This window comes from Cynocephalus volans, chromosome 9 (assembly GCF_027409185.1).
Source record: "Cynocephalus volans isolate mCynVol1 chromosome 9, mCynVol1.pri, whole genome shotgun sequence".
Classification (NCBI taxonomy): domain Eukaryota; kingdom Metazoa; phylum Chordata; class Mammalia; order Dermoptera; family Cynocephalidae; genus Cynocephalus; species Cynocephalus volans.
In genome coordinates, this window is record NC_084468.1 from 35131864 (window position 1) to 35144189 (window position 12326).

A 12326-nucleotide genomic window follows, 5' to 3' on the forward strand; every position below is an offset into this window, starting at 1 on the left:
CGTCTTTTACTCAGTGATAGAAAGGTGCTAGAAGGTTTTAAACAAAAAGGTGACATGATTGAACACATTTAAAAAGATTCACTCTAGCTGCACTTTTGTGAATACATTGCAGGGAGTGGAGCAAGAACAGAAACGGAGAGTTGCTACAGTCAAGGCAAGAGATAATGGTGGCTTGGATAGGGTTATTAAAAGTGGGGGTGGTGAGAGGTGGCTAGGTTCTGTACGTATTTTGAAGGTCAAGTTAACAGGATTGGATGTGGAGTGTGAGAGAAGAGTCAAGAATAATTCCAAGGTTTTTTGCTTTTAATTAACACTCTCCAATTCCAAGCTTTTGGCTTGAGCAACTAAAATAATGAAGTGGCCATTTACCAGGTTGGGGAATGCTGTGGTTGGAACAGGTTTTTGGAGCAAGGGTATGGAAGATTTTGGTGTTGCACAGGTTAAATATGAGATGTCTACCACACATCCAGTCAGAGATATCAAGTAGGCCAATAGATACGAGTGTCAGGTTCAAGAGAAGTCCAGGGCTGAGATACAAATTTGAGAGTCAAAAATCAATGGATGGTATTTAAAATAAGGTTGGATGAAATCACTAAGAGCAGCATGGAGAACAGGGCTAAGCCCTGGGAACTTTCAACATTCAGATGTCAGAGACATAAGGAGAAACCAGAAAGACTGAACAGGAGCCAGTGCTATAAAAGATGGCTAGAAGGGGATGTGCAATCAAGGGAGATCTTTGTTTTTGTTAATTAAAATAGCGTCTTTATATGGAAATGATCCAATAGTGAGGAAAATTTAATACATGAGAAAAGAAAAGGGAGAACAGACAGCGCAATATCAAGAGGGAATAAACTCCATGTGTAAGTGGAGAAGACAGCCTCTGTCGGAGCACGGCTGGGTTATCCACAGTAACAGTAGGGAAGGCAGAATATACCAGGGGTCTTTCAAGGAGTCCATGGAAGGATTCCTATTTTTATTTCTATGTTTCCACAAACTTTTTGAAGTACCCTTGTATGAGTGCAGATGCCAGGGGGTAGTAGGTGAATGTGACTGTGGGAGATTAAAGAAATTCTCCTCCGAATGCTTCAATTTTTCAGTGAAGTAGGAAACAAGGATGACAGAGGAGGTGCTGTATGTTTGACGAGGGAGGAAAAGCGTGAAGAATGAAGAATGACACTAGGGAAACCAAGTACGGTTACCAGGCGCACTAACAGCACATATGAAGTTTGGAATCAAGCCATATAGGCAAGATTTTTCTGCTTGTGACCCTTTGAACAAAAGTGAGAAGTACTTCTACTTTCAAGGCTCTGCTTCTTAAATTTGCTTTTTTCCCCAAGTGTTTTTGGATTATTTATGGATCAGAGTTCTTCAAACTTCTTTTTAAACTTAAATTATTACACATATCTTCCCCTTATTCCCATGGATCATAAAAGAATAAATGTCCATAAACTCCTTAATGAGGGGCTGGTTAGCTCACTGGGTTAGAGCATGATGTCAGTAACACCAAGGGCAAGAGTTCAGATCCTCGTACAGGCCAGCCACCAGAACAATACAAAAACCCCTTAATGAGAATCACTACTTTTATGGGCACGACTTTATCTTGTTTTTTTTTTAGAAAGATGACCCGTAAGGGGATCTTAACCCTTACTTGGTGTTGTCAGCACCACGCTCTCCCAAGTGAGCTAACCGGCCATCCCTATACAGGGATCCGAACCCGTGGTCTTGGTGTTATCAGCACCACTCTCCCAAGTGAACCATGGGCTGGCCCCTATATTGTTTCAATGAAAACTAAATTCTTATTCAAAGATACTTTATAGTCTATTTTTGTGATTAATAATGTTCATTTTTGATATTTTTCAGCATACCTGATTGACAAAGTCAAAATCAAAGGCTATTATGCATTCAAACTGACCGAAGAAAAATCTAAACCCAGATTTGGATTCTTCACATCTCATTTCAAGGCTAAATCCTCAATACAGTCTTACAACAAACTGATCAGCAGCAATGGATTCCCTCCCGAGAACAGTATTCCTAGATGCAGTCAAACTCAAAGAAACACAGAATGCACTGTCTGCTTATTTCTTATGCAGAAAAAACCATTGATATTCTTTGGTTGTTGCTTCTTTTCCACTCTGGTTCTACTTTTATCAATCACCATTTTTCATAGGCGAAAGAGAAGAAAATACTGGAAAGCAAAGAACTTACAACACATACCATTAAAGAAAGGCCACGGGAGAGTTCTTAGCTAAACTGATCTCATTTCTGTCTGCATGATAGAGTGTTTAAAAATTCACTCCAGTTCCATATACTGGTAACTTACAGAAGATATACCTGTATTATATAACAATTTGAGATACTGAGGTAATGAAGGTGATGACAATCGATGTCTCTGCTACGTGGCTCAAATGAATTCTCCTTTAGGTGTTGACACCAGTGAATTCAGTTCTTGGATCTGAACAGAAAAGCTTCACCCTGACAGACTGTACGCTACGAGGATTACCTGGTACACTGCTTCATGAAGTTTGAGGAGTTGTTTTCCACCATTCTTCCCTAAATACCAATAGCTACTTATGGTAAAAGAAATTTCTGAAAAGTGAAACTTTCTGTTTTGTTAGACTCCAAGCAGAGATTTTAAACTCTTCTTTAAACTGGATAGTCAGTGATATATAGTCACTTTTAACAAGGTGCTTTATCCTTTAGGTTAGGGTGGTTCTCAAATGGAAAGAAAAAACACAATAGGGTATGTAGTGCTGTCAACAGCCAGTTACAGCATACTCTTAAGCACATCAATCCCTTAGTTTTTAATCAACAGAAATAAAAATTATCAAGCATGTATAAAACATCTAATTTTGCGATTTTTATTAGATCTGATTTTTAAAAAAATAACACATAACTTCCATAACTCATCTCATGGAAAGATCACAGGACTAAGATTAAGGAGAGCGAGACCTAACTATCTGTGAAGACAGGGAAGTCACTCAACTTCATAGTATAGCAACTTCTCCTTTAAATAAATTGGCATCATTCCTCCTCCACTGATTTTTGAGAGGTGACAAACAAGATTGGGTATACTTAGGAAAGCTAAACATCCTAAAAAGACGTAAGGTTTTATTTATCAGTTATCAATAGTAGTCAAAGGGCATTTTATTCCCTAAGACTTGCTCTCTCCCCAGAGGAGCTTCTCTGTACTGACACCACACATATCTAGGTACTTTTCAAGGTTCAGAATGCAGCCATAATACCTGGACATAGCAACTGTGACACTTTGGATACAATTCAGTATGTTTACAGCCTGAATGAGTTAAAATTGTTTTTTTTACAGAACCTTTTCAGAATAGGATTACATAAATTCTTAAATCTGAACCTGAATGGACAGTTTGACTTTTTAAAAAATAAACTCTGTACTTTAGACTTGTTCAGTGTATTCTAAACAATGGAGGGAAAAAACTTGACTATATCCATTTATACCTATTCTTTCTTTGGATGAGTCAACATTTAAATAACCACCCATTACACACAGTAACTAGTCATTGTCTGTCCCGTTAAGTCAAAAGTTCTTCTACTCAAAAAAACCTTAGTAGGAAACTACCCTAAATAAAGGCAATTGTGATCGTATTCCAAGTCCACCTATGTCAGAAGCCAAATCCAGTACATAATTTTCTAATTGATAATGAACAGCAGTAATTTTCAAAGATACTGTAAAGAGAATAAAATTGGTCAATTCAAGCAAATGCACACTGGGAAATCGATTTGCTACTTGACTGGCCAAATTCTCACAGTAAAATTTTGCTTATGTTTCTTTTCTGTCTCCTTCTTGCCGCCAGTTCCCCAATTTTGGCAGTTTTTAGGTATGCTCTGCAAGAATTTTTGGTATTTTCCCTTTGAGAACTATGTGCCTAAGACAATGAATAATTACTGATTTTGTTTTATTATGTTAACTATGTAGAAAGACTAAGTCATTTAAAAGAATCACTTGGCTGGGTTTTTTCCCATTTATGCCCCATTCACCCCAGTGAAAATCCTTACTGTCAATCGAGCAACTCCTATCAATCTCTCCTTAACATCAAGGTCTTGAAAAAGAAATGTACAGACAGGCATAGGAATAGCAAAGATTTGTAACTAACCTTTCAGGTTTTGCTTTCCGGTCTCTATTTTATGCCCTATGACTAAAGTATCTCATGTTCATGACTGACAACTCCATTACCTTCACGATTTTTTTTTGTCTTCACATTAAGAGATTAAGGGGCTATCCAGTTAGCTCAGTTGGTTAGAGCAATATTGCAACACCAAGGTCGAGTTCAGATCCCTGTACTGGCCAACCACCCAAAAAATAAGTTTAAGCTTATATCCCCCCTTTTTTTAGCAAAGCCTTGGCCCTGGTGTTAAAACACCATGCTCTAACCAAGTGAGCTAACACCCAGCCCTGTCCCTTTTTGAACTTGTTACCTTGCCATAAACTCCCCCAAATAGTTCCTAAACCCTGTGCACAGTCCTCCCTGTCCACAACTTGAGTATTATTTTACTAATTTTTAAACTATCATACAAGAATCCTTAGGTAAATATTTAATCTGGGTCATGATGTATTATACTTACTAAAATGTTCAAGTTTATCATAAAACTCATTTAAAAATCATCAAGTCAGTCAGAAACTGTTGATAGCTCTTGAAAGGAACAAATAGATAAGATCTTGAGTTTAAGCTGTTCTAAGACTTGCTGGGGAAAAAGTATCACCTTGACATTTAACTTGTGTTACTTTATGTATTCAATATAACCTTTCACTAAATTCTTTGACATAGATGGAAACATCACAACTACAGTGTTTAAAGAGCCTCTGGAAACTGAGGCCTTTGTGACTAAATGCTTAATTTTCGGTCTAATTTATTCCAAATAAACTGGTTTATGCTGATTATTTATATCTAACTAACAATGTGGTCAATTGTAAGATCATGGAATGTGAATGGCTTTGGAATTATAACTGGCTTCTGCCTCAACACTGCCTTCCTCTTCTCCCAAGCTGTGTGTCAAGTGAGTAACTTACTTCTGGGTATATTTTTTCATTAACAAAATGTGGGCACCTACACCCCTAAGTTGGGAAAATATCACACAAGTGCTTATCCACAGACACAGAAAACATGTAAAAGTCTTCCCTGGAGAAGCAGACTAACCACACCCAAGTTATCATGGAAATCACTCCTTAGCTACAACTAGCCTCTAAAAATTATCCTGTGAAGGTCACACCCAGTGTACCAGTCAACTTCATTCTGAGAAATCTCATTTACTCTCAGTCGTTACTACCCACATACTGATACATCTCTAACCTGCTATAATATTGCCACTTGGAAATTTCTCCCTCAACTCTCAAACTGCTTTGAAATCCTGTCAATATCTTCCAAAACATCTCCTTTCCAGTCCCACTACTATTACTGAGTCCCTCCAATCTAGGCACCATTCACTCAGCAAATAACTACATACCATTGTTCTAGGTACTTGGAATATGCCAGGGTACAAAAGACTGCATTCTTATGAGGTTACATTCTAGCAAAAGTGTATGATCAATACACAACAAGGTAAACTAAGACAACTTGAGGGCTTTAAGGCAGAGTGTTTAGTATTGAGAAACAATAAGATCAGTTTGGCTATAGCATAAAAGTCAGGAAAATTGAGTTTTAAAAAACAGTTGTTCGGGCCGGCCCGTGGCTCACTCGGTAGAGTGCGGTGCTGATAACACCAAGGCCACGGGTTCGGATCCTATATAAGGATGGCCGGTTAGCTCACTGGCTGAGCATGGTGCTGACAACACCAAGCCAAGGGTTGAGATCCCCTTACCGGTCATCTTTTAAAAAAAAAAAAAAAAAAAAACAGTTGTTCGATTTGAAACAGTGCTATGATCTGTTTCAAAAAAAGTATTCTGGGGCCGGCCCGTGGCTCACTCGGGAGAGTGCGGTGCTGATAACACCAAGGCCCCGGGTTCAGATCCCATATAGGGATGGCCGGTTTGCTCACTGGCTGAGCGTGGTGCTGACAACACCAAGTCAAGGGTTAAGATCCCCTTACCGGTCATCTTTAAAAAATAAAAAAAAAATTTTAAAAATTTTAAAAAAAAGTATTCTGGCTGATGCTGAAAATAGACCGGAGGGGAAGAGCAAAAGTGAATAGTTAAAAATCTATTACAGTAACCAGGTGAAACATATAGGGTTTTTGTTTCATTTTCTACATTATAAATTTCAAAACTTTATCTAAGTGGAAGAGTATAATGAACTCCTATTGTCCAGCTTCAACAATTATCAATTCGTAAGTAATCTTATTTCACCTAAAACCCCATTCAATGCCTACCACAACCCCACCTCATATATTTCAAAGCAAATCTTAGATTTATTTCACCCATATTTCTTAAAAATCTAACTATGTCGGGCTGAGCCTGTGGCGCACTCGGTAGCGTGCTGCGCTAGCAGCGCGACGCTCCCGCCGCCGCGGGTTCGGATCCTATATAAGAATGACCGGTGCACTCCCTGGCTGAGCGCCGGTCACGAGAGAAAAAAAGAAAAAAAAAAAAAAAAATCTAACTATGTCATCATCAAACCAGATTAACTCCTTAATATCATATACCCGATTGGTGTACTTGAATCAAGATCTAAATAAGATCTATTTGTTCCAACTCGTTGCTACCTCCGTAGTTTCATAATCTATAGATCCCCCTCATTTTTTATTGCTTAATTTTCTAATAAAGTCTTTGAACATATTTTGAAGGCATCCATCAGGCTTTCCTGATGAACTGGATGTATGGTGTGTCAAAAGGAAATAAAGGTGGAATGTTAAGTTTTGCCTGAGAAATTGGAAGGCTGGAGTTTCCACCAAAGGAGATGTGGAAGATTGCAGGAAGAGATTTGGGGGTCACCATGCTGAGTTAAAGAAAATCTACTATGGTAGCATCACATCATTTTTTAAGATAACACATGAAATTAAGAGATGCTGGGAAGGGTGATTATCAGTTTTTTTAAAATATCAAGGTCCAAGGTATGGAAGTAAATGGCTGAGGGTAGAGGACAAGATTACAGAGACCCTAGACCAACGCAATTATATTCATCATAAACACGAATTAACTGTGTCTTTCAACCTTCCAGAGGCTGTATCACTTTGTCCCACTTCTCAGCTGTTTTTTTCACAAGTGACTAGGGCACGCCTGCTTTAATTCAAATTCATGCCTTGGCAAAATAGACACTTTCAGGATATTTTCAAAGTTCTACATCCAATAATGAACACCTGTGCTGTATGCCTGTCACTGGTACCATATTTCTCTTGCCTGAAATATCCTTGCTATTCCTTCAAGAATGAGATTCAAGCCACTTGGTTCCCATGAAGGAAAAAAACGGAAAAAAATTAATTTTCTCTTCCCTCTGCATTGTTCTTAGCATACTAGAGTCTACTCCTGAACTGTTTACTTGCCAAGTACTTGGAAAGGATAATCAGTTTAAGAAAAGGTCCCAAATGAATAGGTCTTTTATTCCATCATTAAAATTTACAAGCATGTCTTGGGAATCATCCTGTTGCTTGTTTCTGTAGCTGGACAACTGTAAAAAGAAATATAAAAACATCTGTCAATCTCCATTAATTCCCTTGTCCAGAAGTTTTATTCTAAATAATCTAAAACCTACTTTAAATTCATGCCAATTTGATCTTATTCTACCAAATTTACTGTGTTCCAGAACTCAACTCTCCATTTTTGACTATTACAACTCCAGTGTAAGTCTTCTAGTAGACTCCCAACTGAAGCAATAATAAAACAGACACTATAAGAACCTACCTCTTAGCTCTTATTCATCAGCCTGCTGAACTGTTCCTTTTTCAGAGACATAGATACCATCCAAAAATTTTCTGATATCCTTGTTTTTAACTGTTGTGGCTTGCTGAATTAAAGCAGCTGCAGGAGTGAAAAAGATAAGGCAATTACTTCATCAGGCAAACGCATCTTAAAAATCTCGGAATGTCCTTGAGATAGCCTTCTAATTTCCACAATTAAAAAAGCTAATCAAATGAAGTGAATAAAATACCATGTATTCAACTACAAGATTTAAGACAAAATTTTGTAGGCCTAATTAGACATAATAAACATACAAACCTGAATTTGAGACAAGTTCAATGTCATTTCCTTCAAGGATTAACTCATCTTTCTGGGCTTGAGAGAGTGAACAAGCAACACCTAAAAGGGGAGAGGGTATTTGCATTGTGTCAACATAAATCGGATCAGTATATGAAATACTTAAATTCCAGGGGTAGTAATTAATTCCATTTAAAATTCCATGCACAAAATGAACCTTCTCTTGAGATTTTGGTTTTATAGGATCTGACTTATCTGGCCAAAATCTTATTTATGTTCCTGCTTGAATGAACCAGAGTCCCAGAGTGGTTACAATGGTTACAAACTCTTTTAGTGATTCAATTAAGGTATTTGTTCAGATAGTTTAATTTAGTTGTACAAAGCTTTGTACCAACTCTGATTCCTACTGTATTTGGTATCCTTTAAGTTTTTTATATAAGGGTTGTCACCACAGAATATTTTTGGAGAGCTATTAAGTTGGTACTAAGACTCTCTCTTCTTCCCATCCCAATGGATTAAAAAAGCATCAAGAGAGCATCTTTAATTTTAAATGTTCTCAGGGCCAGCCCCGTGGCTCACTCGGGAGAGTGTGGCGCTAGGAGCGCCAAGGCCATGGGTTCGGATCCTATATAGGGATGGCCGGTGCACTCACTGAATGAGCGTGGTGTGGAGCACACCATGCCGAGGGTTGCGATCCCCTTACTGGTCAAAAGAAAGAAAAAAAAATTTTTTTTAAATGTTCTCACCACAAAGTATGTGAGGTGATGTATATGTTAATTAGCCCAATCATTTCAATCATTCCACAATGTACATTTGTATTTAAACATCACATTGCACCCTACATTATATACTGTAGTATAAACAGGTTGAGCATCCCTAATCTGAAAACTCAAAATCCCCAACCTCACAAGGGGTTGTAGTCAAAACATAGGTGCTCAAAACACAGCACTGTAGGTAGAGACTGAAAGCCTGCCATTTTTTTGTTGCTGCTGTTCTTTAACAGCTCATATAGGTATTCTGGTGACACTATTGTGCTGCTTATTTACCCTGAACACATTATTTTTTTACTGTACTAATGGTACGGTCATATTTTTTACTGTTAAGTACTTTTGTGTGAATAAGTTTAAGAAAATAATTGTTTATGGTAGTATATAAATTCATGGTCAAGAATGATGCTGTTCTCAAACAACCACAGAATGTTCACATGGGTGGCTGAGACACTGAGAGGTCAATTTACACAAACTGTTACATGCACAAAATTATTGTATAAAATTACCTTCAGACTATGTGCATAAGGTATATGAAATGTAAATGAATTTCATGTTTAGACTTGGGACCCATCCCTACGATACCTCATTATGTATGTACACACAAATATTCCAAAATCCAAAACAATTCTGGTCCCAAGCATCTCGGATAGGGGATACTGAGCATTTAATAGACACAATTATACACGAGTATATATCTTCATTACTTAATAAAATCAAAACTTCAAAAAATGTTTTAAGATTTCAGCTTGCAAAACTAATTAAATGCAGCTACCATGCTCTGCAAACTACTCCAATGTATAAACCTTCAGGAGTCACAACTGGTATAAAGCTAAACCCTTAACTAGCACCAAGTTATTATAAGTATAATTAAGAGATAGTTCTGAAATAAATCTGATTTTACTCAGAGCCAACCCCAAAACACCAACCTTCAAAAGTATGTTGGAAAAATTTCTGAATCACATCTGAAAGGTAAGCACATACCTGGTCTCATTCGAACCCTGCGGATGTATTTTTCACCCAAGAAATTTCGGATTTCAACAAGAGACCCATTCTCTTGAATAACGACGTTGATGGGGAAGTGAGCATACACAGACCTCATCTTGTAACGGAAGCCCTATGTTAAATAAATAAGCTATTAGCAATATGAGAAGTTTTAAATAAATCCAGTTTTTGAATCTTGTAGAATGTTTACATTAAATTTTAAAGTGTTAACAGCCTTTACATAGCACTCACTGTCAAGGTTCTATAAAAATTGTCACTTGTACCAAGCCTTACAAACATGTTTCTGTGTCTGCTCACTGAACTGTAAAGCTCCTTAAGGAAGCATTTTACTCTCTCTTATGCCAACAGTAAACAATGCTAGCTTCTTTTAATGAGAACCCCAAAGCCCCTCATTTGGGCACTGGACTAACACCTGGACTAACATTTACTGAGTTACTGGATGGCAAGATCAAGCCAAACAAGACAGGCCCCCTGCCTTCAAGGAATTTAGTCTGGAAGTAAGAGTAGATAGAGGAAACGTGATCAAATAGGTTTATAGTAGAAGTACGGGGTGCCATTATCAGGTACACTCTAGAAGGGCTGGGTTTTATTTAAATGCAAAGAAAACCATTTGAGCATGAACTTCATCTTGGGGAGAGGAGGGTGGAAAGAATAGTGACATGAGATATACATTTAGGAAAAAGTCAGGGAGCTCAGAAATTAGATGTTATCTTACCCCCAAAGGGGTCTTGGTGGCTCAAGACATACCAACAAGTAATCAAAACCTACCCTATGCTCTGCAGCAGATTTTCGATTAAAAAAAAAAAACCCACAAAAACATACAAAACCCTAAAGGTGTGAACCTTATTGCGTGGGAAAAAAACACCATCAGCCTTCTTTTTAAATATTGCACCCATCTGGTCTTTATTCACATTTATCACTTAATTCGAAAGATTTAGGCACGCCTATTTGCCAAGTTCTAGAGTTCATGTATCTCACCAAACTACATGCAAAATACACTCTCTGCAGTAGATACTTGTGTTGCACATATAAACTACAGCTGAAAAACCTCATCTTCCAAAATAAGTAAGTCTAATCATTCTGCTTACCAGTGTAACACCCTTGATCATGTTCTGTACATGACTACAGATAGTGCGAACAGTAGCCAGTTCCTTTCTATTTCCCCACCATTTGTCAACCCGGAGCTGTAACAGAACAAAAAAATTCAGAAGATTCTTTCCAGGAATAAATAGGCTGCAAGTGAACAGTCCGTTTACTCCCTGAATTACTCTGGATTCTAGAATCAATCCTAACCAAAGCATATGATTTTCAACTGGAAAAATCCAATCACATTTAATGCTTCCAGTAATTCACAAATGTTTTTATTACTCTACATCACAGATAATTTCACAAAGGAATGACAACCCCGAACCACAGATTGTAGTACAAGTCTCAACAAACTTCACTTCTGAACAGCTAAGTCTTCAGGTTTAAAAACCTATCATCCAGTTCCTAACTCTAACAGTATTAAACCTGACACTGATGAGGACTACTTGTTGGGCTTTGTAATCCACTGTACTAAAAATCTGGTTTTCCGACTTCACTAAGGCAAACCTAGTTACAATTCTGGATGTCAAATTTTATAGTGAAAACATTGGACCTCAATTCATAAAATTTTAAGGCAACCAAATTTGATGCCGTTATAAATTACTCCCTTACAAACAAGCAATTTAAGCACCGGGGGAAAAAAAAAAAACCAAAAAACCCCTCACCCTCTTCTTTTTCTTTCCAAGGAGACTGAGCTCTACATTGATGTGATTGAAGTCCCTCCGCAGGGTTCCTCTGGGGCCCTTCACTATTACTGTGCGTCCCTTCAGAGTGATGTCGACTACAAGAGAGAACAGATTCGTGAGGCCACAAAACAAGGCTTAGAGTAAACTGTTAAGAGAAAAACATCAAGTCTCATACCATTTTCTGGAATGTCGACAGTCTGATTGCTGAGAATGGTCTTCATTCTGAAACACAAACACTCGGGGTAAAAAAGCTAACAAATTACACCGCAAAGAGCTCCATTCCTACCGGAGACTCCCAGGCGGAACTCCCGGGGAAGACACAGAAGGACCGAGACCAAGAATGGCCCAAGGCGGGGCCCCGACTGCCAGGAGCAGCTTCAAAGCGGGTGTTAACGAGGCCCAACGGGTGAAGCCCCGCTCGGCCCAACACTGGAAGTCCCATCTAGGAGGCGCCATCCCAGTAAGGTTGAGAGGCGGGGGTAGGCCTAAAAGCCCAGAATAGGACTCGCATCCTGGTGCCGCCAGGTCCATACGGCGCTCACCGAGCTGGGGAACAACCAGGACAAGGGCTCCGAGCGTCGGACCTGTGCCACTGGCTTTCCCAGAGCCGATGACTTCAGATTCCCAGGGCCCACCGAACAGAGAAACACCCTCACCTCGCAGTAGATGCGGCAAAAAGAGGACGTC

General features: G+C 38.6%; 2 protein-coding genes across 3 annotated transcripts in view; one reads left to right on the forward strand and one right to left on the reverse strand.

Annotated features, from left to right (window-relative positions):
* KLB (klotho beta) overlaps nucleotides 1–2249 on the forward strand; it is a 30390-nt gene extending 28141 nt beyond the window's left edge. The window contains exon 5 of the mRNA XM_063108766.1: nucleotides 1861–2249. Within this exon, the coding sequence (XP_062964836.1) occupies nucleotides 1861–2249 (389 nt within the window). The remainder of the gene's footprint in view (nucleotides 1–1860) is intronic.
* A 5218-nt stretch (nucleotides 2250–7467) lies between these two features.
* RPL9 (ribosomal protein L9) lies at nucleotides 7468–12301 on the reverse strand. 2 transcript variants are annotated; one of them, XM_063108166.1, is made up of 8 exons: nucleotides 12224–12301; nucleotides 11815–11861; nucleotides 11619–11734; nucleotides 10956–11051; nucleotides 9847–9979; nucleotides 8117–8197; nucleotides 7802–7918; nucleotides 7468–7568 (listed from the first exon to the last, which is right to left on the reverse strand). In XM_063108166.1, the coding sequence occupies exons 2-7, from the start codon at nucleotides 11858–11860 to the stop codon at nucleotides 7812–7814; spliced, it is 579 nt and encodes a 192-aa protein (XP_062964236.1). In that variant the 5' UTR covers nucleotide 11861; nucleotides 12224–12301; the 3' UTR covers nucleotides 7468–7568; nucleotides 7802–7811. The 2 variants fall into 2 exon arrangements, with proteins under 2 accessions (XP_062964236.1, XP_062964235.1); XM_063108165.1 differs by having other exon boundaries at nucleotides 12182–12280.
* Nucleotides 12302–12326: the final 25 nt, after the last annotated feature.